Raw genomic sequence first — 27,455 nt, 5'->3', positions numbered from 1 at the left:
GTTCATCATCACGAGCATTTAATTTAGATTATTTTTGCAGTTTACAGTGTGTTATTTAGACATATAGTTTAGGAGATATCACGATATTAGTATTGCGGCACGGTACGGGCCGGCCGCGGCGGCGGAGACTAGCTGACCCGCGCAACTGATGACTGGCATAAAGAGGGGAAGCGTTAGTTTGAAACAATAATGTCATTATAAAGACATATTTTATCTATACTAATATTATAAAGCTGAAGAGTTTGTTCGTTTGATTGTTTGTGTGTTTGTTTGAACGCGCTAATCTCGGGAACTACTGGTCCGATTTGAAAACTTATTTCAGTATTAGATAGCCCATTTATCGAGGAAGGCTTTAGGCTATATATCATCACGCTACGACTAATAGGAGCAGAGTGCCAGAGAAAAATGTTACAAAAACGGGGAAATTCTCTCATGTAACGCAAGCGAAGTTGCGCGGGTCAGCTAGTTCTTAAATAAATAAATTAATAAGATCTAGTGTTTCTTTACATTTCTTTAATAATATCACCCCCTCATACCTTTTCTTAGCTGGTGGACGCGAAATAGTCCCAGGGTGGACGCAATTTGGATTTTGTGGACGCAAAGTAGGTGAAAAGCCTAATTCTGTGGTTTGCCTTTTCTTAAAAAAAACTCATGATGTTACAAACGAAACTGAAAGTTAATATTAAACTAGACTATATAGTCACCACATTACATAATTTTTTTAATTGGAACTAGTGCTGCAACATTTTTGTTTTCTCCCTCAAACTTGCTAACTGCACTAAATGGACGCGAACAGGCGAAATGACCCTACATCATGCATAATTTACGTTTATTAGCTTCTTGTACGAAATATGTTTGCTTTCTCACCGCGCTGAAGATCAATTTATCTGCTCAAACAAACACATTAATTACATTGTTTATAATTTATAATAGTATTCCTAATTCTTCATCATTTTCTTGTCTAATAATGATATTTGTGATATGATATTATAATCTGTTTTGTTGTTAGGTGATCTGTTACCAATCTGTCTTATAGATACGTGCCAAATATGGTTTCAAGCGTTGCTTGGCACTAATTGTAATATTTTCAACTCCTCATCACCTCTTATAGGCTTACGAGTCTAGGCTAGTAACATGCTAATGAGGCAAAGTTTTTATTTCCGGCAACACAAAACAGCGAAATAATGTTATCTGTCGACCAGAAGTGTGTCAGTCATATTATTTTTAATGTTTGATACAAATGTCGACTGTATACTGAAGCAATTTCATCCTCTCGACCAATCAGAATCTTAAAATTACCACTAGTTAGCAATGCTTCTGGTAAATATAGAATACGCAATGTAATATTTTCTCGACGTAAGTTGTATAGATCATTTCATGAAAAATATGTAATTTAGAATAGTACATCTAAAACTAAAACAAACATTTCGATGTATTATAATTTGTGTAGGTATAATTAGTTATACTCCGTTGGTTAAACACGCGTACTCCACATTGTACGGCCGTAAGAGATACGCGCTCCGGTGATTTTAGGACAATTGAGTCATACGTGTTTTTACTCGAGATACATTATCTAATGATACGTCTGTATCTGTCTTCACTGTACAGATATCGGTAGCTGTTGATTTAATAGGCCATTATACATCACGTGTGGGTATCAAAATAGATCATGATTTGATATCGCGAGTCAGACCAATGAGCGGTGTCATCTCATGGTTCACAATTTCATCTTGAAAACTTATATGTTTTTGCTACATCGGCTGTGTGTATAAACAAAATAATAACTCATCGAAACGTATGTTTTCATGTTGGTCTACAAGTCCCCGTGAGCAACGTTTAATTTACGGTACATAAAGTATGTTGCGCGTGTAAGCGGCGCGGGCGCGGGCGCAGGCGACGCTTGTGTAACTCGCACGCTGCGTCACACCCACTGACGTAGCGCGAGTCTGCCTTGACGCCATACCGTCTAAAAAACTACAACAGTTCTACAATGCTCATCTCTCATTATTTATTTACAACAATCGTAACTAAAATTGTCTCCACGTCCCTGAAATTGTACAAAAAATAACGCCTGATGAGTGTTGATAATTATACATGTACTTGCTGAAAGAAAATAAATTCGGATTTGTTAAATAGATTAATGTGTACAAGAAACACTAGTATAATAAACGACAACCTACATCGCTCATCGCATTGAAATGTAGTACTTGAATCGTGTTTTACTAGTTTTTTACTAATAACATAGAATCAAAATAACATCAAGCTGTGCCTTGATTAAATTTGATTAATGCGTTTGGTTGGCTCTTCCGACGTATACAGACGTGATGCAATGTTTATGTAAAATGGTTAAAACCTATCGCAAATTTTATTCGCGGGCACTGTTCCAGGCTATAACTGCGAATTTTAAAGAATTCTTACATCATAAAAACACCACTTTGGCACTAACCAGTGTTCCACAAAATAGAGAAAATAAAACACAATACATTTCAAAACTTTTATTTTCCTGTGTTTCTCCGAATTAAACAAATCACAATAAGTCACCAACGCGTTGAAATCTATTCAATATAATAATATGACTTACGTCAATAATTTTGCCTCAATTCGACACTAACATTGGAATACCTGCACCTGCAAATGTCCGTTAAGTAGACGTGATTCATGTGATGTATAAAGGCAATTCATTGAATAAAGTCAAACAATCAATAATTCAGTGCTATAAATCTGAGCGTTTCAATGCTAAACGATTTTAAGAAATTCAAATAAATCTGTATCTTTAGAATCAGGTGGCAATAAAACTTTCACTCAGGAATGACTAACATTTTAACGATTAAACAAGGGACTGAGTTATTTGATGTAGCTCATTTCAATTTCCTTGGTTTAATATTAAAATCTTACGATTTGCGTGTATTACGACAATATGATTAGTACACATCTAGTTACTAGTAGGAGTATGGTAGAAATCATGATGTACGTGCGCGAGCGCGCGTATACTATGCTCGTTCACATTTCAAAACCACAGCAACAGTACAATGACCTCGTCACAGAATAGGTTAGTAGATTACTTCTACTTCCTCGCACCACGGTTATGACAATAGATAATACCGATTACTTATGCATTTTATAGTTCGACGCCCTAACTATGGACATGGTTTGAAAACCTTGGATAATGTTTAATCCCGCCTGACGTATTCTGTCTGACCAATAAAACTGTTTTCTGACTAATAGTACGTTAAATTTACCCTTAACTTATGAATCATTTTCGATACTCAACCGCCCCGGATATCGGAAGTTATGTTAAATTTCAAGTTATATTCCATGAATAACAAAAGAAACGGTTCCATTTTTAGGTATTGATTCGGTAATGAACTAAGGTGACGATTTGTTCTATTAATACCTTACTAAAATTATAGCAAATCCCTGCATTTCTTATAGTTATTGTATCGTAAATATGATTATCAAAAGTATGCAAATGAGCAGGTTGTATTTAGTAAGGGTAAAGACACGGTCAAAATCAGATAAATAAAATCAAAAACAAGTTTTTCTGCATCACTAAAACCCACTACACGAACTTCTGTATGCATTCTACATAACATTATGTGCAGCTACTTACTTTTTTTGTGTTGTTTGTTTAAGAATGTCGACTCTATGATTTGCCTTCGTAATAGTACGGTTATAAACATACATGTTTATAATAATTGCTGGGCTATCATTAAAAATGCTAATTTGAAGGCAACGAGATTAACCTAGTACATATTTATTTCGTCCAAGTGTAATTGCACGCCTATTTGTAATAAAATTATTTCCGGCAAACGTTCCGTTCCGCCTTGGCTTTAATTATTATTATAATCAAAGTATTTACATACGTGCACTTGATAATATAAATGTGAGAGTTAATATAACTCGTGGACATTGAACTTGTAGATAGAGTACTGTGTAAAGTGCAATAAGCTCCCTCATAAATATTTATACAAATACCGTTGAGAATTAAAAACAGAAACTACTGAGAAGTGACTCAATAATTTTATGAAATTCGAACAAATATATCGAAGTAATCTAATAAAATTACGTTCGCAACAAACGGCAGATTTAAGTCTTTGGTTTATCTCATTACATGCCTAGTTCTTGACACACCTCCAATCTCCATATTAGCGCTAGCAACTACAATTATATTTATGAATGTGTCTTATAAACGTATAGGTACTTGTATTTAATGTCTCCAAAGATCTGTCTCTGAAGGAGATCCCAAGTGAACCTATTACTTGTATTTCAGTCGGTTGGTATGCAAATAACACTAGTGTTATGTCATATGTCGAATAGCGTTAGTATTGTTGACATGTCGTACGAACATGCCTGTGCATTATAAACACTAGTCTCCTAATACACTGCGCGAATATATTGCTTGCCTACAACTACCACTACAATAACTTTATCACATGTACTGAATTTGTTTTCTGTTCACATCTCTTGCTGAAATGCTGACAGAACAACAAGAAAACTTATACTCCGAACCTTGTTAGACAACAATGCCACTTTCGATTTGTTTTAAATATTTGTGTAATGCAATCAATGTTGACGTATATTTTTACACTTACTCGGCGAAGGCTTCTACATAAAAGGTTGTCACAATACCCGAGGATGTGGATCTCGTTACATACAACGAAGTAGAAACTAAACTACGTCGTACGAGTAAATACTGCTGAGAATCGGTGTAAACATTCTGCGCAGTATTTTATTAAAGTGTATGTATTTTTGACATACATTTGGCTCGCGATCTCTTGTAAATCTTCCAAATTAATGCTCTGGTAAGAATTTTAAAGCCACAGCAAGAAATAAATTTGAACCTAATAGAGCGGATTATATTCGTAATTATATTGTCACGAGCAGGGCCAGCACGAGATTGATCGCAGTTTCCTACTAAAATAATTAATGATACTTTTTATCAGACATAGGCATTTTGTACACTGAATTTATTTACTAGAACTCGAGTAAGTAATAATTATATTCATGAATAAAGTTCGACGAAAAAGATGACTTGTAGACGCGGATGTTAGTAAATATGCGAGTGGCTTGGCGCCCACCCAGTGTCAAGGGCGGCGCCCACTCCCCACATTCATTCGCCATCACGCTCGAGGAGCAGCTAATGTAAGAAGAGCCCCTACATTCTTGAACGGTCGTATCATACACGCGTGGAGAAAGGAAACACTGGAGTTCAATCGTAGGTGGCTGTCGCGTGGAGCCACCCCGCCGTGTCCCGGGCGGGGACGCGGCTTGCTTGCATTGCGTTATACACGCTTAAACTTAGAGGGCTTCTTTAAATTAACACTAATAATTTAAGCAATTAACCCCCCCAAGCAGATAACAGTTAAACCCTCTAATTAAGATCTGTAGCGTAACGCGTCCTATTTTTCTCTCCCACTGAATAAACATCTAGGTTTTCCATTTGATGAAGGTTGTTTTTTTTCTATTTATAAAAAAAGTCAATAAACATCAAAGACATTTTACATACATGGTCTTCAACGTTAATTAATTTAAACATTTGTATTCACTACCAATAAAGGAAATAATCCGCATAATTTACTACGGAGACTTAAACTTTGTTTTTCTCTAGACTGTATATCTGATAAAATAGTTTAAAGATTTTTATGGATGTTATTGTATTTGGGGTGGAGTTTAATTATTAGGTATTCAACTTCTTATTAATACGAGGTTAAAAATTACCGACGTTATAATTTTTTGTATCTTTTACGTGCCAACTAGAAAACAAAAGGAAGTTGGATCCTTAATATCTACAGCTACTATAAAGCTAAGAACATTTTTATAACGGTGCCGAGGTTAACCCCTAGGGGCTAATCATAGTTTGGATATCGGAAATATTCCGTGCCTGAGGGAGGACGTTCAGGGATCAATTTTACCATCATTGCAGCTGTATCACAGAATAATAAGTACTATAGTAGCTGTATACTGGATATAAGTACTAGATGAATCTGAAAACTCTGCAGCGCTTTCCCTAGAATTTATGTAACTGTTGTATCTGTGAATATTCTGAAAACACTTCTCTTGTACAAATATTAATCCAGCTCAGATTGATTGAGGGTCGAGTCGACTCAACACTCCTGGGAAATGGTTAGAATGGAGCTACAAAGCTAACCAATAAACAATAGACCGGGTCAGCGCTACACAATTGTATTATCGCTGACATTAATTTAGTCGGAACTGCACTAACAGCTTTTTACTAAAGCTGACGTTATACCTAGAACAATAGAGTATTTACGAGAAATGAGTGACTAACAAAATGATGGTATTATTAAAATTAAAACTCCTTACCAAATATATGTTATTAAATCGCCTACTTTTAAGGATTTTATTGTAAAATTTTCGGGACGAGGCTATTAAAAAGATATATGTTAATCTTCAACTTGTGAGATGTTGTCATCGCGACAATAAATTGTTAAAGTTATGGGGTCAAGTAATCGCCATTCGCAATTAAAGTCACAATTACTCCAAAAAAAAGTCCGCACAAATATTTATAATGTCACATACATTATTCACTACGTGTCATTATTTACACATTGCATGATTCGCAAAACGACCCATCGCATGGATCGATGTGGCATTTTTATGTTTCACTTTTTATTTGCTGATATAATTTTATGTAAATATTTTTGTTTGCCAACCGCACTGTTAAATTTACGTAAGTTTCCACTCTGATTTACTAAAATATTTTCAAAGCGACATTATTAATTTTATAAATGTTTTTGTGATGAATCAGATTGGAAATTGGTTAATGAATATTCAGACAAGTCTAATGGAAAAATATAAGAGCAATTGCTCGAATTGATTGCGTTCTAATGTGAACTGAAATTGTATTATAATTTAATTCAATAACATGCATATTGTTATGTATGAGCATATAGAGTTGTCTGAATGTTGTTATTATTTTGCATGCGTATGGCTGTGTAGCGCGTGGTCTCTGTTGCATGCAGGTCTAGGCGCGCTTCGCAGCAGCTGTCGAGGAGCGCCGAGAGCATCGACCAGTCCTACAAGAGGTATTCATGTTTTCACTTTTTGTTATCTGTATTCATTACTACAACCTCATTTGGTACCCAATCTATTGGCCAGCGTTTTGCATATCAGTGACAAATGTTATTGTTATAATATGTATTTGGTTTAAAAATGTACAAGAATGTACCTATGGGTAGAGTCTCGCCAATGGATAAATGTACCGGTATTCTCTAAGCATTTTTAGGTGTCACATTTTATTTACCGCAAGGTTGCTTTTTTAATTTAGTTATTCTCGTGTGTTTAGAGTGTGATATATAATTTAATCATATTCTGCATTTATTTATTACGTTTATTACAGTGTAGGTATAATCTTGTGCTACTGAATTGATTGTACTATTATTTTTGGTTAATCACTACGTTAACTCTACTTCCTAATGGAACTATTCTACAAATAAACACAAGCCTGAATTATAGAATGTAACCGAAATTCGATAAAGCTGTGTCCAATAAATATTATTATATCTTGTAATGATTTGTGACTCATATTATTATGTTAAATGAATATTGTGAAGTATTGACCTCCACTAGCCTTATTAGAGGCCAATCTCAAGCGAGTATACGATATTGGCCTTTATGTAGTGTAATAGACATTTTAATGAATGCAGAAATGTAAACTAGCATTAGTGAGTGTCAGAGAAATTCATTAATCAAACATTACACATTAGAAACAACTAGAATACTTCCTGTTGTAGATATTTTATATTCCCAAGGAAATACAGATGTAATAGATTAAAGCAGAAATGCAAGTTATTTCGGTATAATTACCTCTACTTTGTTATATGCTGATATTGGTAGCGTGTTGCCAAATTCGTACCTGACTATTGTGCATATAAGGTGCATTTGGCGAACCCCCACATGTGTGTCGTATGTGGGTGAGTCGGACAGGCCTCGGGCTCATTCTATTTCTGTCTTACTACAAGTATTTAGGACGTTAGCTTTTAAGAGTGTGGCCAATTATTCGTGCATTGACCCCCACTGTTTACAAACTCTGCTGCTAGTTAGATAACCACTAGTGTGGTATAAGATATGGAAGCTGTGTTTTCCTATTCAGCTCCGGGAAATTTTAAAACTATTTATCCTATATAATAAACATGATTTGTAAAAACACGAATACGTGAAGTACTTAAATATAAATTGTGTAAAATTTTGTGACAGGATAGAATTAATTTCAAATGTTTTTACTACTGCGCGAATAGATTTATTATAACTGCTAACGTCGTATTCATCTGTAGAAAACTTCTTTTATATTGTAAGGTATGTATAATACCGTCTGATTAAAATCAGTTAAAATGATCATAATTTTGGTCGTTTATATTTAAATTAAATGGAAGTCAATGTCAAAAACTTCAGTTGCATAGAAAGATATTAAACGCAAATAAATTGCTAATCAAATATTAGTAGGAGAGTCCAATGCATTTCATCCTGTGATTATTCTTTTGTTTCATCTTTCAGGGAAGAAGCAACAGATTTATAACATTGTTATATCTGTTGATGAAGGCACTTATTCAAAATGATGAGCTAATTTACATTTGTTGTATTACAGGTCTAAAAGTCGTTCGGTAGATCATGGGTTCTCACCGCCCTTCGACCTGGACGCGCTACGCTCCAAGGTCGAGGGCAGATTCGACGCTGTTCACAGAGGTAAATATCTATAAGTATTTAATAATTTTTGCTCCATAAACCTAGTGATGTCTTTGTTCGATACTGGCGCTCAATAACCTGGCTCAACGAGCCTTCCCATATAAGTATTGTGCACAAAATGTAGCTGGTATGTAACGCCAGTTATAGTCTAACATAAATGACCCGTGCTTACTTTTTCCGGGTGATTTGATTACTTCCCTAGAGAGTAAATAAAACCGAGAATAAGAATACGCAGTAGTATGGAGTGCACTTCAGTTCACTACACAATCAAATGGAATAGAAATCTTTTCCAGAAAGATTTCTTGCTGTGAACGATAAGTTGCTTTTTCGCTGTATTTGATCGTAATATAAAATGTTTAATTACATTACGAATACTTTTCTTATTAGTGTAATCTTTATTGAATCTTTGTATTCAATTGTCATCACGGAGATATTCCCACGAGTTGTTATTCGTTAATAAATCCTGCTAACAGTGTATAAACGCCGAAGCTTTGTCCACTTACATTACAACGAAACGGTTTTATTACCACTTTCATTACACAACAGTTAACATTATTGTTGCGTTGTTACGAAATTAAAACCATGTTAAAACTTAAACCCTTTCATTAAAACACATTACAAAGTGTGCTATTATATTTAGTATACGAGAGGCGCGACAAACGCACTTATGAAATATTGCGGTTATTTTCTTCCATTACGTTACGTAATTATAAAAGCCATTGTGCGCTGCTGTTTTGTGGAAGAAATTAACATTTTCTTTTCTCTCTGCTACTTATTGTGAGGTAGTAGAGCTTTTATTTGATGTCGCGCTGTCAGCCAGACTTCCTCTTTCCTCTCTGTATACACCGACAACTTTTAGTTTACGAATCACTGAACTTCGCCCGTCTCTTAAAGGCGTACGCTGTTGTGTCTATCGAGTGCAGCTAGAAGTCAGTTTATTATTAATAGTCCTTAGTTCTAACAGACCGGTTATCGTGGAAAAGCTTTGCTATGTTTCTGTAGCAGTTGGCACATTAAGTAAGATTGCCATTGAGGTATGGAATTCAAAGTATTCGTGCAACAAGTAACTTGCCTCAAGTACGAGTATCATGCTGCTGGTCAATCGACCTATGGAGAGATTAATACTAAGCTTTAATCTCCATTATTATTATTGCGTCGTGAATAGTACTATTAGACATAGTACCTTTAAAATTTCATAATAATGAATAACCCAAGGCAATTGGCAATATTGACCTCCTTCTGCGGAATCAGACATAAGCTGAACTACAATTTACATTAAAATGTATGATTAATACACTTTCTCGAAGATTTAAAATATTCAGATTATAATGAATTGGTTCTGTCTGGCAGTTCTTGTGAACTGTCTGAGATTTATAGTAATATTATTCGTATGAACAATTGTGACATGAAAAACAACTGCATTCTCTCATACATTTCGTGAAACGTACTCGTAACTTGTGACAATGAACATTTTCACGTCGAATCATTCTCGCTGGCTACGAAATATTCCTTGGCATCGAGGCATATTTCCAAAATAAACACAACTATAAACTAACATCCGGCTTTTAGTACATATAATTAATCCAGTAAATTCTGTGAAACCAATGTTTGTTTATATTTTTTATCGAGGCAATTTTACTTCAACGTTATTTAGATTTATGATTTCATAACTAGTGATAAATCTTGTTCTAAAATGTTTTAACTCAATGTCTACATATTAACAAACTAAACGTATTTAAAAATCGATCAACATTTTTGCGTTCGTTTCTGACAGTTGATTTATGGTAATTAATGATAACTTTATAATTGACTCTATAAATAAACTGCCAAATACGTTGTGGAACTGAGCATATGATTAATGAAAGGGCTGCCAATCGCAGACAATATACTCGACATATTATAACCGATGGTTCTGACAAAGACGCTTAGTTATTGTCCTTTTTGGATTGATCGTAACAAATCAATACGATGTGGTATGTATTTAACCTTCTATTTATGCAATCGTCGAATATTCATATTCTAGTGGCTAAACTCAATACAGTTGCTTCAAACAAGACACGTATAATATAATCTTGTTAACAAGACCGCAGAAAGTAACCAAATATCTGAAACCACTCGATGCAATAACAGATTTTCGCAAGAACAAAAATCGTTCGGCTATCGAAACATTTATGATTACTTCATAAATCATTTTGCATACATTACAATTTGGCCGTTAAAACGCCGATCATTTTGAGCGACGCAATTTGCGCCTTGTGAAGTCTCATCGACGGTTTTGTAAGGCGTTTTTATTTTTTATTATAATGACACTGATACGTTGTGGTAATACTCAATTGTTATTGTTTCAGATGAAGATGAGCATGCTAAGAGATTACCACCTCCACCGCCGATTAAAACAATGACTTACACGGTACGTATAATTGTTTTCATCATTGTATTAAAATAATAAGGTACCCGCGGGTATTAAGGCCTAGCTAAGGGAGATTTGTAATAAAATGAAGAATATCCAATATAATCAACCAGTTTTTATAATAATCAGTCATGTACTTATATTACTACCGAGTTTAAACAAAAAATAGCTTCTAAAGCTTAAAACTAAAACATTATATCACTTTTAAAAAAACGCTGTCTTTAGGCCTTATTATAATAGGGTAGGGTAAAAAGGCCTATACTATAAACTATTCAAAAATCAACTTAAACTAAGTAAATTAGTATTCTTGACATCAATAATCATTAACATAAGGCAATAGAAAGCATAGTAGTCTTAATAAATTAAAAAAATGTCCTTATTCGCATCCATCAGGCCATTGAAAATCATCAGTATATTCTGCAGTCAAACCGACACATTCTTCGTGGTACCACTTAGAGCATCGCGAACATTGCCTCATAGCATCATCCATTCTATCTTCTTTGCAGGCATGACAGTACCGATCATTTTTTTTTGTGATTTATTTTTGTCAGATCGCCTTCTGACCACAATGCTCGTTTGGGAGGCATCGTGACTGTAAGCACTAAAAACAATAATATATAAATTGAAAATAAAAACTACGTATATACTACCACTAAAAAACATTTTAAAAACACGCTCCTACTTATATAGCAGTTAAAAAAATGGGAGTATAATAAGGCCTATTGTAAAATTTTATAGGCCTTAATATCCGCCAACCACCTATTTACAGAAAAGAATAATAATATAATTTTTATAACTACAAGTCTCTTAAAACGGTAATTTACAGACAAGCATACATTAATTAATAAGCGGACAGTCAATACAGGTTAGTAAATATGATATTTTCTAAACAACTTACGTTTTACTAGAGTCAATTTTTATAATTCGTGCTGCTGAACCGCACTTCTGAATGATTTCGACGATATTTGCGGGAGGAGAAGTGCTAGAGTGCGTCCGCCACTTTGCAGCGACTTGTATACGCTCTGAGCTTGTGTGACAGTAATCTTGATCGTCAACTACTGTATTTCGTACGTTTTTTGTGATTTAGGCCTTATTACCCGACAGGCCTTAATACCCGCAGGTACCTTAATCTCTGATAGTTTTTACCTACCCATCCCTATACTTATCTATGGTAATCTCTCGCTTCCTACTACTTGTACTAGTATAATAAATGATTAATCACCTACAGCATTGCATCAAAATCTACGTATTATGCTGTCTTTATCATACAAATCCTTTGCTCTAGTTTTATATGCTTCATGAATACACATTGTATTCACATTTTGTTCAGTATTTGCTTAATGTTTTGGAATTACTAATTTTACTGAGGTTTTGTTATTAAGTATAATGAAAGATTTTCCCTATTGTTATCAAGCTGAACAAAATATGCTGTGGACACAAATTGTAATTTAAAAAAAAAAACACAAAATATATCTAACTCTCGCGAGATTTTCTAAGAGTCTAGGGACAATATCATATTATATTCCGAGTATAATTCCAAATACATGATCATGTGATAAGATGAGATCATAAGTTTAACAACTATAATAGAACAAAGATATGTATGATTGTCATATTATGACTGGAATGAGATATTTTTTGTTTGGGTAAATGTAACGTTAAAATATTTGCACATCTTCTACTCTGCACTGGTTTATTTTTAAATATTTAAAAGAAACTTTTCGATTACAATGCGGCGACGACGGCGAGGCGCCATGATACTTTAGGTGTTTTCTAGAAAACCGTTTAGAAGATCCACTTCTCATGAATAGATTTAACTAATTAACGGTACTTAGACACGTGTCGTAAGTAAATAGTACTACATTTTCCTGTAGGCTTAGCTTATTATGAACTATTACTAATTTAAATTTCTTCATCATTCTTGTATTTTTTACTAACCTTAGTAAATTTCTTGCGTAGGTTCGAGACCGTGACACCCTGACGTCGCTGGCGGCGAGGTTCGACACCACCCCGTCGGAGCTCACCAAGCTAAACAGGCTCGCCACGCAGTTCATCTTCCCGGGACAAACACTCCTCGTTCCCGATAAGAGGAAAGGTAAGATTATCAACTAAGATACTGCTTCGGTACTGAATCATAACATATGACTGTTCGTTCGCTCTAGTCAATCATTACAAAAACGTTAAATTTATTTGCCCATGAATTTGGCCGGGGTAATTTGTGACGCTATTGAAGAAATCTAAAAATGGGTTATTTAAGAGACAGAATTTATATGATCCCCGGTTACCATAGATACCTGTATTCTCCGAGTACAGACTACTTTTTAGTACTCTATGGTGGTGAAATGGAAAATTCAAAGGGCAGTGAAAATTACGCTAGCAACTATTGTATTAGAAACATTCTATAACATTGTATTTGTAACTGATAATGTCGCTAGGAAGGGGTGGGACGCTTATATCACCGCTCTGAGGTTACTGCCTCCTAGTCAATTAGGAAATCCGTTACGTGTAATTTAAAATGACAAATGGGATCGAAACGATAGTACTGTTTAAATTAATATAGACTGTTATTTAATTTTCTTATATTTGACTTGATTAGTATTATTTAGTTTTTTTTCCTGGTCGTGTATAAATTACTCTAGATAACAACAGACGACTCTTTCAATTGTATCGATGTAATCAATCTCAATTGAATACGGAGTAATTAACAGCACTGTTTTGAATGAACTAGAATAAATTTAGGTTAGGTAGTATTACGCTAATAAATTATCTTGATATATTTTAGTCTGGGCTCCTCACCCTAAACAAAAATATCATATTTGTACACACAAGGCCAACAAACTAAAATTAACATGTTTATAATTATAAACACCAGAAATAATTACAGGCAGCTTGTGAACCGCCTAAGGGGATCAATTATACGTCATTAAATATAAGCACACATCAATGCTACGACTAAATTCACATTATAACATTAGCAAGGCCGTAACTTGCATAGATTATATCAGTAATTCAGTAGTTATATCGGCTCGAGCGGGAATTATCTAAGATCTGTCAAACGATAATGGGCTTTTATATTGTCGTTATAGGCATTTATTAATAATGTACGTCTTTTATAATACTGTTGACGACAACTTTGGTTTAATCTGCTTATGATACCTAGATGAAAAGACACTTTATCGAGAAAGAAACAGATAGGAAACCGAATTTAAATAAATTAGTGTTTTAGAACTATTTTTCATCTCTGTGGCAGGTCGCAGTAAAGGTTGACTCTGTTGTTTGTATACAAATATAATTATGATTCTACAAGCAAAAACGTTACACTGCAAAAAAGGCTGTGGATTAAAAATGCAGAGTCAGGGCTCTACGAACACGAATAGCTAATATTAAAATTGGAATGTAATCGAATTAGTTTGGATGTTCTTTATCAAATTGTTTGTGGCCTGCAAGAATATTTGGTAGATAAGGGGTTATTTTAAAATTAGAAACACTAGTTAAAATAATAATAATCAGAGTGCATAAGTTTAATTCACAAAAGTCACTAACTATTATATTTTAGTAAAATTGCAATTTAATGTAATTTAAAATAGGATTGTCGTAATGTTCTATAGTTTAGTCGATTAATAGACACATGTATCGTTTAGTAAGTTGTTTAATATTAGACATATTATGTTCGGTTTGCTTAGAATATAAACCGGTTATTTGTTTACAAATAATACGAGTGTTCAGCGATGTCCGACTGCTTGTCACTATGTCGCCTGTCATATGAACATGTACGTTTGTAAGCCAGTTCGCCGTTCGGTTATCTCACCTGATAATGTTCCACTATGTACATATGACAAATTATTCTCATACTCCTTATCACTGCGAAAGAAAGTTTCGAAATAATTCTTTCGTTTTCCATAGATAATTTGGATTATTGATTTTTGTTGTGCAAGTTTTGTAATTTGATTGAAATAAGCGTGTGCATAGAGATTTTTTATGAATCTATGAGCTATTTATATTATTATCTATGATTAACAAGGGCTTGTTTTATTCTGAAACAATATTAGAAATGCAATATACTAAACTTTTAAAATATTCGTTGACATTTAGGTCTCCCTGGTTAAATAAAATTATTGGGTTGGCAATGTGCAATTTAAAAATGTTCAACGTTAGAAATGTTTACAGTGAAATAAACTGTTATAAAGTAAAACTATTCTTTGATCAACTTCGAATCAAATTGAATTAAAACCAATTAGCAGTTTCAATAACATCATGAAAACTTATTGGAGCAAGAAATCACTGTTTACATTTCTACGAACGAGATAATTGTTCGTGTCATGGAATTCGAAAACTATTGTCCGTATGTTATAATGAAACAATAGAATACGATGAATAGACATTGATTGCAAAAGTAAAATACTCTGAATAATATAAATGTTGCTCATTGATTGGGCCGATATAACGTTCTGTCCATTGATACATTGTTCCAAGTATTATCTGGTACCACGTGATTGAAGAATGAATAAAAACAACTCGTAGGAAGTATTTTCACATAAATTAAATGCTTCATGTAAACATGCAATTATCTTATTAACCTTCTAATGACCACAAACGTGGCTACCAATTATATCGTTGATCTAATTTCCCATGAATGTTAGGTACTGTCTTAAACGTGTCTATGCAGTCTTCTTTATTGGTCTTAATATTTTAGTTTTGTGACCTAGGTCAATATTGTTGTCCTGTTCATACCTAATATTTTTTTTCGCTCTATTAGTGGTCAACTATTCAATCATTTGTTAGTTCCTATCTGGAGAGATGTGACAATTTCTTCTCACTGTTTAGTAATTTGAAGTGATGAAGTACTTCTAGTATAACAGGTAGTGCAAGGGATTTTTAGATATAGTAGTGTGTACTGCAGTCAAACAAAATACTTGATAGAAATAATTAGATTAATTATTCTATCAGTAGATAAACTACATAGAGGCGATAGTACTTAACTATTAATTTGTTAATACGCTTGTCGTCGAATCTGAGTCGTGACGGATCATTTAATTGAGAAAATACAACTTACGACACACGGCCTTCAATATTGTACAATAATTTAGCAATTATAAGAACTGAAAGTATTCCATCTTGCTTAGTTACTTGTAGCACGTTGCCTTTGTTCGTGAAATCCTATTCAATTTATTAATCAACTATCCTAAATAAGAATTTGAAACGTGTGCAGTTGTATTCTTGTCTTAATGCGTTCTATTAATATATGACACAGGCGGATGTCAATTAATTGAGTTGTACATTAACCTAAAAAAATGTTTAGTAGTTCAATATAATGTGTCGTTTGATGTGAGATAAAGTGATGGCGCTGAGAGAAACTATTACCTATATCTTTGAAGGTGGGTCGCAAATGCGGTATTTCAACGTTATTACTGACGCTATATAAAAGTAAACGAGGTTTATATGTTAAGACAGTGTAATAAACACGAGTGCCTAATAATAATATCGTTTATGCATCGTGTTCAGGAAGTACGTAGTATAAATCTCGCTAATCTGAATATCTAACGTATCTGAATAATTTACAAACATTGCTTGTAATTTAGAATTTTCCTCTCTGGCAATATTTATTAAATGAAAAGTCGTTCATTCGTTGTTTATAAACAACTCTATATTATTTATAAATCAGAAACTAGTTTGTTTTATTTATATTTTCATATTTTTTTACAATATTATTTTTAGACTAGTTGAACTGTCGGAGCGTCTTCAATAAATGATATTGTTGAGTTAATGTCTAATGTCTACATAAGTGAATAGAGATGAAAAGCATCTGCTGCACGCACGTTGTAAATAATGCATTGTTCGGGCATGGAGCAAAACAATAACATTCAACCTTGGTGTTATTCATTCATGCATGACGTAGACATGGAACAAATTTTTCTCCTATTTGCACGCCAAACAAAAGTTACAACATTTGCCGGAGTACTGACGCGACCGCGTCGCCGAGCGAACGCATCGCGCAATACCGAGCTATTTTAGCTTGTCACTAAATTACGTTCCGTCCTACATTTATAATTACGCTACATTCAAAACAATACTGCGGACACCCGTCATCGCCTACAGCTGCTTAGATATGGATATGCTTTATCACGTACGATAAGTGCCGATATAATGGACCTAGTGTCGCTGCATCACCACAATGTTCAGTTTTGAGTTCCTGAAGCGGTGGTATCACGGTGTGTTTTCGTGCTGTTTCGCTCTTTTATTAAATATTCAACGTGGTCGTCGCTCGTGGCGTGACTCTTGCCGTGACGTGTCGTGGGTAAACATAAACAGGTGTAAATAACGCGTGTCTGTCAATTTTCAGATGGCGATAAAGACTCTGATGGTCCGTCCGAGAGCGGCGATAACACATCTGAGTCAACACAGGGAGCACCTAGCGAGCCCGCACAGGAAAAAGGTACAAGAACTCATTATAATATAAATCTGAATAAACCGGTCTGTATTATATGAAGATTACTGTACGAAGTAAATATAATAAAACACAACAAAGAACCGCAGCGGATGATGGTTATGAAACAGCGGCGTCGACATATTAGCATCTGTTATCAGATCACGTTAAACTCGACTTGTTATCGAGCACCTAACGAGTGTTTGCAATATTTTTAACGACGCACCGTAGTCGCACTCGCACTCGCACGGTTTCAACATTTATGTTTGTCTACAATATGCAGGTTGATGATAAAAAAACAATTCTACTCGTAATCTATTACTATAACAATGATCAAGGCCCCTCGTTATAACAATTTTATCGTCAAGTATGATGATAGCTCACGTTTATATCGCAGTTAAATTACGCTGATTATTTTCAGGCAGGATTGATTTATTAGAAATGAAACTACTGTTATGTAATAGATCGGGTGGAATTTGTAAGCAAATTTTGTAGTCGTGCGGCGGATGGATGGTACAATAGTACAATGAGGCGTCAATCTATGTAGGCAATGTGTCGTGTTGGAGGCCTGTCTGTCTATGAATGATGACGAAAAGATGAATGCACTTGAGACACGCCTCTGACAAACGAGCCCAGTGCCTTCTCTACACATGTATATGTACGTGTCGAGCATTCAGACAAAAACCCAGCCAATTGTGTCAATTATTTAGTTTTGGACGTGTCGTTGGCCTGTCGTGATCATGCGTAATAAAATGTTATGTGTGTATTAACTGAGTTCAAAAGCCTCATTTTTTGTTTGAAGTGAAAATAAAAGAAATCTTATTTAATGATTATGTTTATCAAGCGGTTAAAATGTTTTACAGGTTACGAATACTTTGCCTCAGGTCTCCGCCTAGCGATAGGCGCATTTTTAATTGAAAATCGTTTCAACTATTTAAAACATAGATCTACTCAGTACATTATAAGTCATCTAAAAAATCATATTCGATGACTCATAGTACTGCACGTAATCGTAGATTTAATTGCGTTTCTGGTGTAATTAAAATTTCAAGTGATTTTCTTACGAATGCCAGATGGAGTCAGATAATGATTCAATGTCAACTGCGACATTTTGATGGCAGAGCTAATAAAACCTAATATGGATGTAATGATCTTTGTATGTACTTCGGGGTGTGGGTCAATGCTGCAAAGATCCGACATTAATGAGGACAGGTTGATTAGTTTAAGTAGCACCAGGTCACTTCACAAAATAGAGGTGAGACGACCTTTTGATCCGTGTGTAGTACATGATCCGAACTAGTGTATGTCAAATTGAGAGTCCGTATTCCGTTCATTTATGCTTTGATATAACGTGCTAATGGCCATTCTCTAAGGGAGAAAGCAATGTATATCATAGTAGCTTTTAAACAATTGTCAACTAAGATACACAATAGCCTCCCTGGACCTGGTTAAAAGTAGCTATTCTACTAAATTCTAGCTAAGAAAGATGAAGAAGGTATAAGAATATGGTCTCAATGTATTAATATGACGTATTTGTTGATGTTTCAGAGATCCTGGACAGCTTGCGGCCTGTGTCGCCCGAGGCGCCGGCCAGCAGCAGCGGGCCGCAGCGTTTCCTCAAGATCAATGTCCGACATATAACTGATGGACAGGTAACGATCATTGTACCTCCCATATTAAATTTTTTTGTTAACAAAATTTCAATGTAATGTATGTCAATAGCTTGTAATTTACTTTGATGTATATTGATTTGGCTCAGCATGTAGGGATATTTACACTTTTCGTATAGCGAATCAACGTTCTTCTTTCTTCAATATAACATTCCGAATGATCTCTTAAACTGTTTCTGTCTGTCCCTTTCTATTTAGAATTTTCAATGGTAACATCACAAATAATTCGAATAAAGGAGACAATAATTATTTTGCAAAGTAAAAGGTTTAAATTTCAATTGTTATAATGCAAATCACTTAAATGCAGTATCATCAGTTAAATAATAATCATCTTTTGTTTGTTGTGATTACTCGCGCGTGACACATTTTAATTGTCTCTTATTCTCTCTCTCTCTTCAAAGATTAGCATACCTATTAGCGAGTATAATATATTGCTTTTATTTTGATGAATAACGTTTATACCTTTACTTGATTTTATTATTCATATCACCGACCGCTCGCGACTGCATCCGCGTGGGCATTAGTTTTCTGCTCCACTCCTATTAGCCAAACCATGATGATTTATGAATGGCCTTCCTTGATAAATGGACTAAGAATTCTCCAATTTTAACCAATACTTACCGAAATTAACGCGGTCAAACAAAAAAACTCGAACCTGGAAAACGAAATGTTCAGATTTTGGAAAATCCAACATCTTACTGAGACAAAGTCATTTAGAACTACTTCTACAGCATTGTTCTATACTTAACATTGCAGGGCGTAGTGTCCGGAGTGTTGCTAGTGACACCAAACGCGGTGATGTTCGACCCCAACGTGTCGGACACGCTGGTGATGGAGCACGGGCCCGAGTCGTACGGCGTCATCGCGCCCATGGAGTACGTCGTCAACGCCGCCATCTTCTACGACATCGCGCACATGCGCACGCACGGACCCGATAATAACACGCACAAGTACGTATACGCACGTATACGTAGTACGTATACCAATAAAACAAAATTACTTCAAGCCAGTTTTTTCTCACGTTGGAGTTCTGGGTACAGATTATGTTGATTCAAAAATTTTAAATTATTCGTCGAAGATTTTAAAATATTTATTAAACTTGCGTTAGTCTTAAATATAAGTGATAAAAATAGCCCAGAAATTGACCATTTTCGGTCATCATCAACACAAATGATACGATTTTCTTTTTAATTTAAAGCTATAGTGTTTATAGAATAACAAAACAAACATAACTTGACCTTTGAACAGTAATGATAGAAATATCATAATGTGTTTACATTTAAACACTGTTTACACAGATGTTTGATGACAACTTTAATGTGCTCTACTTTAATTTAAAGAGATTTATACTTCTCAATTTGTTATAAATACGTAGTTTTATTACACACAAACATATTTTGTCCTTAGTGACTCATTTTAATATATTACTTGCAACAGGAAAGTTTTATTTTTCCTGTTATATTTCAGTAAAGGTGTATGATCTGAATATTTTATGAACTATGATTCACAATATTTGTGATGATAGTAAATTAACTAATTAATATCAATTTGTTTGGTGCGCATTTGGCAGAGCAAGCAATCAGAAATAGAAACTGTAAAACGTCATTTCGTCCATTAATTTTATTGCTTGTAACACTTGATTAGTGCTCTGAGCTGGCAATAAACTCGTCATATAAATTAGCGATTTGATTCCCCTCAAAATATCTTGATGAATGTTGGCTAATAATGTCATTGTTTGTTTCAGAGCTGAGCAAGCTGAAATCTATTACATGAATAAATCGGAACTTTCACCCGGAAAGGACTCTCTTCTAGTCAAAGTAAGATTATTAACACATATTGTAAAGTGTTACACAGAATGTAAACAGTTAGTAACTTATTGCACTCATTGTGTAATCCTCTAAACACATTACAATCACGATGAAGATTATGATGTCATGAGAAAATCCAATTTCTTTATAGCACTGAGTCACAAGTATCATAGAATAAACTTCCTCGATCTAAGTCGTAATAAATTTCGTTTATTATTGTTGTTGTTGAATATGGGTAAAAATGGTAAAGTTGTAAACCTTGCTGGAATACGTAATCCCTGATTTATTTCGGAAATATTCAAGCTAAGGACGTACTGTCAATATATTATTTAGCATATAATTACTGTACTATTCAAAATATTCAGCGATATAACTTAACATTTCAATTTCCTAATGTTTGTAGGACGAAACATTCCCGGAGCTGCAGGCGGCTACGGGCGAGAGCGCGGAGGGCGCGGAGGGCGCAGGGCCCGACGCCGCCGAGCGCCCCGGCTCCGACGCCGAGGACCGCGGCGGAGCTGCCTTCCCCAAGGCGTTCGATAGGGAGCTCGTCACTCCTACTGCTCTACAGGTCTGTACACTTACATGGCACTTACACCTATTATATCCACATAATATTAGACTACAGTTCAGTGGATAACTGTCGGCTTACCTATCTGATAAATAAAGTGACCGCTAACTTAATTAGCTATCCGATTCTTATACAGATGTGGTGAAACTCAGGTTAATTCTTTTCAATAACTATGCTTCGGTTGATCAGTGTTATTTTTTAAAACTGCAAATAATTACAGCTATTCGCCACTAATGTCTACGCCCTCTACATGAGTTATTTTTTGCTGCAACTATATTTATACATTTTTACGCACATTCCGCCATCAAAACTTCAATACACTTAGCCTTCTTGAAGGATTTTAAAATATATTTTTACGATTTTAAGTTCTTAAAAATAATAATTATGTTACACTATATTTACAGCAACAAACTACCGAGGACAGGCGGAAATCTCTGCTCGACCAACACTGGGCCATTCCCAGCAAGGACCGAATGTCCATTGATCAAGGAAGCGAGGTTAGTACCTACACATTACCATGTTAATAGAGAACAGACGTCGATAGAGTAACGAACACTGCAGAATTCGATAGAGTAGATTATTCACAACAGTAGTCCGAAGTTTGGTAATGTGCCTAGTAAATGGCAATAGGTCCCCTATTATATGGGATTAACATTGGTAATGACGAAACTTAAAAGACGTGATATTATGTATGTGTGTTTAAAATATATACCAGTATAGTGATGGTATAGTTGCAAACGGGTCAAAATATTAAGTTTGAAAGATATTACTACGTTACTAACTTACTCGGGGCTTGATTGCGAGTATTTCAAAAAGAAAATTTTAAATGTATGTTTAAAGACGTTGATAATAGTGATATTTATAACTTTATACAACTCAATACCTTACAATCTGTAAACCTATCAACGATAATAACATCATTATCGGTCCCGCTATAAGAATATATTTTGCACGCGCTAGTGTACGGCCGCACAATATCATTGCAATGAGAGTATTGATTAACTTTCTATTGTATTCAATCACATGAGACTATCGTGTGATACACTCGTGGAGCGATAACAAAGCACAATGTACCTAATACCCTTTGGTGATGAAATACTGGCCAGAGGACACATGTTACTAAGCCCTGTTCAGGTCTTAAAAAAGGTGTAGTCGTTTCCTGTCGCGAAATTCATAGTTGATTGAGCGTGAAAGTTTGGGTCGCATATTTCTGCCGATAAGCAAATATCTACCTAATTACTTGATTCCTAGAATCCATGGCTAGGTATTAGCAACCATGGTCAAGTCTCGTTCAGGAAAGTCATATTATGACACAATGGAACAGACCAGAAATGAAATTTTACACCCCCCCCCCGGTAATTTCCAGGTATCATCGACAGCCGATGTTGGCTGCAAGGACGAGAGCGTGTGTGGCGGTGCCGAGGCCGACCTGGGCGCGGCGCCCGACGGCTCGGAGGCCGGAGATGCCGCCGACGATGACGCCCAGCACCTCGTCAAGCTATCCTACCACGACTCTGGCATCGACATCCGCGACCCGCTGCTTCATGTCACTCCTGCACACTCCAAGAAAGTAAGTACACACTTTATTCATTTGAAAAGAAAACTAATTAGATTGGAAATAAAAGGACAGATAACGGAACAACAGTATTTGCAACACTAATGCCCGGTTTCTAAGGCACATTTAGCGGTAGTTTCTCTATACAAACTGTCGTTTTTACATGAGCTTAAACGCTATTGATGGTTAATAAGGTTATATTATACTAAAGTTACACAAAATACACAACTAACAATCAAATACTAATAAATTTTAGTTAGCATTTCGTTATAACTTGTACTAACCCGCATGATTTTCTAGGGCTCGCTTGTAGATTACGATGAGTGTTACCATGAGATAGATACGATATACGAGTCCACCGAGCTGGAGATAACCCGCCACGATAAGTACCGGGAGGCGGCACATCAGTTACAGTGTTTTATTGTACTACACCGCAATATGGACGCTATGTCGACCTCCTCACACGAAGAGGTGAGGAACGGTGGTGGTCGACGTCTGTCTCTCTCTCGCAATGACGTCACGAGCTCGCTGAACACTATCGCCTTTGTTCCATGCTGTATATTTAATTATGCAGGACTTGTTGGGCAATTTCCTCGTTCTATTTTCTTCTCGATTGTGATGTTACATTTTGAGGGTTTAGGTACTTTTGGTCTCGTGTGTCGTCTTAATTAAGTATTCTTGCTATTTGTACTTTATTCTTCTGTGGATTTTTCTCTTCCGTGTACATTTCAAATGTGTTGTTTTCTGACTTTCTTCTAACTAAATCGTGTTTCCTTTGCAAATTGGTACGTCATTTCTCAGAGGTTAATGGTCAAATTCTGACCCAGTTCTTTTTTATCAGGTAAGGTATGCTGTAAACTGTTTCTGCATAGCGTTTAATTATATGCTATTATTTGGATAAAGCAATATTCGCTCCCGTTGTAAATAAAAACATCAAATAGTATTTCACTGATAGCTGCTGGGTATTTTTTGAAGTACGCAGATTTCTCTTGAAAGGCGACAACTTTGGAAATGTTACTCTATCATTAAAAAACGGTCGGGCGTGTAATAAACAGTAAGATTAAGTGAGTAATGTGGTGTGTCAGGTGTACAGCGACGCGGACATCGTGCTGTCGGGCGAGTGGGTGCCGCCCGTGTGCCTGGCGCGGGGCGAGGCGCCGCTGTCGGCGCCGCCGCTGGGCGAGGCCGAGCGCCCGAGGAACTCCAAGGCCAACGTGTCCTTCTCGCTCGACGGGAACTCACACAAGGATGATAATGCCAAACCTGATAAGAAAAATAAGGTAATATTCATTTTATAATATGACGCCGTTTATACGCCTTTGGTGCAAGGGTGTAAGAAATATACCCACGTTTTGCTATTTACAATGTTAATCCTGCGGAATAGGGGTGTGCTTAATGCCATGTACTGGGGTAGTGATGCTAATTGCTATTACCAAATACTGATCGTACATAACTTTTAAATTCTCGCGTTGCGTGTTTAATGTATAATAAAATACGGAAAATAACGCGATTCAATTATTTTAAATATTGTCCTGTACTTAAATTGATTATGATATTACACATAGATATTATTTTATCACTCAGATGCTAAAGCGCCTGTCGTACCCGCTGTCGTGGGTGGAGGGGCTGACGGGCGAGGGCGCGGCGTCCACGTCGCAGGCCGACTCGCTGCCCACCTCCGCCGACAGCCACAACTCCACCAGCATGTTCTCCAAAGTATTCAACAGGTAAATACAAGCTTACACACTCACAGACGCCGATAACCTATCGACAGTAAAAACTAAGATAACTAAGTAATCCACTGCAATCTCTCTGTCTGACTTAGATCATCTGTTAATCTGTTAAAATTAAATAGAAATGTAACACTGACATCCCGTAATGAAAAAGGGGTTACCTTATGAATCCTATTTATAGGTACTAAAAACAAAATAAATTGACACTTGGAATAAGATTATACTATTTAATTAATGAGCAATGGTAGTCAAAAGTTAATTTTAATAGACCTTACTGACGATGGGTTATTAAACCGGTTAGTAGATATAACACTGGCAATATGCGACTACACTATAGTGCTAAGTAAATCATAGATTTTGATACAACAAACCACTGTTGAGTAACGGAACATGTCGTGCTATCTCTTTCTACTTTAAAGTATAGACAAAGACGGCATGATAATTGACCTGAATAGCACATAGTCGTGATTGGATGAGTGATATCTCTTTCTCATAATTAAAAAGTTAGAGAATTGAAAAATCTCGAATTAAACTCAATTCAAAATGTATGATCAGAGGACTGGTGGTAATGTACCGATCCTAATACTTATTCTCAAGTTATCGTTTTGTTACTCAATAAGTCGGTGCAACAAGCTCGAAGCATCTTGCTAAGAATACGATGCCTATAGTACACGTATAGGTATGAAGTGTCACATCTACACAGTATTTAGTAAGAACATCGAAACGTTCACAAAAATACGTAATACGCATACATTGTGTCATGGGCGCATCCGTGTATTGTCAGTGGCATTCATCATACTGTCACGATATTGTATATATTACAATGTTGACGGTACTATTTACTTCAGAATGTCATGTATAACATGCATGAAGGAATGTCATGCAAAGATATTACTTACATGATTGTCATACTGGAGAAATAACCCTTTGAAACGAGGTCGTGTCTGTGAATTTTAATTATGAATACATTAACTGATAGTCTGTGATAAGCGTTTTCCATCGATGTCAACTGTGTTTTGTGGTACTGGTCTTGTTTTCCACTTATGAATCGTCCTAGCCAATAAAACAAAATTGTATAACACTGAAATTGTAAAGCATTATTATCTAATTGAAATTGAAAGAAATGTCCATTTATGCGAGTATTCAAATGATATCTTGCTAACCAGCAAATCAACTTTCACCAACAAATTTTGTGTAAGTCTCAGACTTAACAGATTTTAATGTCATTAGCTTCCTGCAATTAATAAAGCGTCTAGCTTTTAATCCCTCGCCGTAAGAATCTGCGGCCTTGCTGTTAATCGTATGATGTAACGAATGTTTTACGACATCGTCGATCATAAACCCATGTATTCTAGAATAATCTTTACGATGTGTGCACAAACAATGAGCTCGCTACTGACAGGAGGATGCCACTAACATGCGACACACATATACACATGCTGGGACGATAATATCAATTAATGTTTGCTATCGTAAATTTTTCCTTGCTACCGTGGATGCTAACCGGGAATAACGCAACTTCGCTCTGTTCATTGGCTCATAGCTCACCAATGAACTTAGTGGAGTTCGGTACTGGTTTGTTCCTGAGTAAAACCCCTTCGGAAGAGGCGCCTCACGACGTGTTCTCGGCTTCGGGGTACGTGACGTCACGTTCCGCTGCAAAGTGTCGATGTGCCAAATATTGTAATGTGTTGCCTTTGAGGACCGATCCGACCACAGCGACATAGCACGACCACTTGATGTCAACTTTGATACTTTGACTTTCTATTTTATCTCGAATTGCGATTTAAGTCTTGTTTGTTTATTTCTGTATATGCAAAACAAGGATCAAATATTATCTGTCGATAAGCTATTTATTATTCGGTTTCATTATTTACGCTTTGAAGAAAAGTCAATGCATTGTCTGAGATTAAGATAAAGATTGACAAACACTTCCTATGTGTACACAGAGAAGATTATGTGTCGGCGTGCATCAAGTCAAAGTATCAAGACGTGTTGTTATGACGCCGTGGTCACACTGTCTGGCCTCTTATTCGTTATCACTCTTCTAGGCATTTCCACCGGCTTAAATGTGTTTGTTTTTATGTCTGACTAATGAGGATTTTGGAACATTATTTAGGGTAAAACAGCCAACAACAAAATTAAGTAATACAAAGATAAAATTAACAGTTTTGTTTTTAAATATGGTCTCTTAATTGGCTGTTTCATTCTATGTTTTCAAAGTTCACAATTATTCTCTATTATATTAGGTATATCAATTAAATAGCATGTTGTATATGTGTTAGGAGAACTTAGTCATCATCTCCCAGATAGAATCCTATAGATTGTTATCTGAGTCATCATATTGTCATCAATCATTGCAATAGGAACAATGTGTTATAGGTTCACTGAACACTGTCATTCTCTTCTATTACCGGCACCTTTGATATGTACTGTTTTAGCATGTTTAGCTTAAGACGTCTTCTTTAACAGACGTGCCTTGCGTGTCTCTATCTGAATTGCTAAAAGATTTATTTAAAACAATATTTTGTTTGTCAAAAAATCTCATTTTGATCTTTGATTGTTTACAGGTGCTGATTAA

The 27,455-nt window shown here is 35.5% G+C and overlaps 1 protein-coding gene across 17 annotated transcripts in view; it reads left to right on the top strand.

Annotated features, from left to right (window-relative positions):
• mtd (TLD domain-containing protein mustard) overlaps positions 1 to 27,455 on the top strand; it is a 98,188-nt gene that overhangs the window by 50,007 nt on the left and 20,726 nt on the right. For 7 of the 17 annotated variants that reach the window (XM_076127888.1, XM_076127895.1, XM_076127868.1 and 4 more), the window contains exons 3-17: positions 6,984 to 7,046; positions 8,606 to 8,703; positions 11,052 to 11,113; positions 13,073 to 13,208; positions 17,454 to 17,546; positions 19,086 to 19,189; positions 19,964 to 20,157; positions 20,952 to 21,024; positions 21,419 to 21,586; positions 21,991 to 22,083; positions 22,953 to 23,156; positions 23,442 to 23,612; positions 24,227 to 24,421; positions 24,726 to 24,868; positions 26,418 to 26,510. In XM_076127888.1, coding sequence (XP_075984003.1) covers positions 6,984 to 7,046; positions 8,606 to 8,703; positions 11,052 to 11,113; positions 13,073 to 13,208; positions 17,454 to 17,546; positions 19,086 to 19,189; positions 19,964 to 20,157; positions 20,952 to 21,024; positions 21,419 to 21,586; positions 21,991 to 22,083; positions 22,953 to 23,156; positions 23,442 to 23,612; positions 24,227 to 24,421; positions 24,726 to 24,868; positions 26,418 to 26,510 — 1,890 coding nt within the window. Of the gene's footprint in view, positions 1 to 6,983; positions 7,047 to 8,605; positions 8,704 to 11,051; positions 11,114 to 13,072; positions 13,209 to 17,067; positions 17,323 to 17,453; positions 17,547 to 19,085; positions 19,190 to 19,963; positions 20,158 to 20,951; positions 21,025 to 21,418; positions 21,587 to 21,990; positions 22,084 to 22,952; positions 23,157 to 23,441; positions 23,613 to 24,226; positions 24,422 to 24,725; positions 24,869 to 26,417; positions 26,511 to 27,455 lie in introns of those variants that run through there. The other 10 variants (XM_076127910.1, XM_076127845.1, XM_076127941.1 and 7 more) reach the window with 6 other exon arrangements.

The sequence above is a fragment of the Anticarsia gemmatalis genome, chromosome 2 (genome assembly GCF_050436995.1).
Source record: "Anticarsia gemmatalis isolate Benzon Research Colony breed Stoneville strain chromosome 2, ilAntGemm2 primary, whole genome shotgun sequence".
Lineage (NCBI taxonomy): Eukaryota > Metazoa > Arthropoda > Insecta > Lepidoptera > Erebidae > Anticarsia > Anticarsia gemmatalis.
The sequence above is the reverse complement of the archived record's forward strand: the minus strand, read 5'-3'. Positions and strand labels throughout refer to the sequence as shown.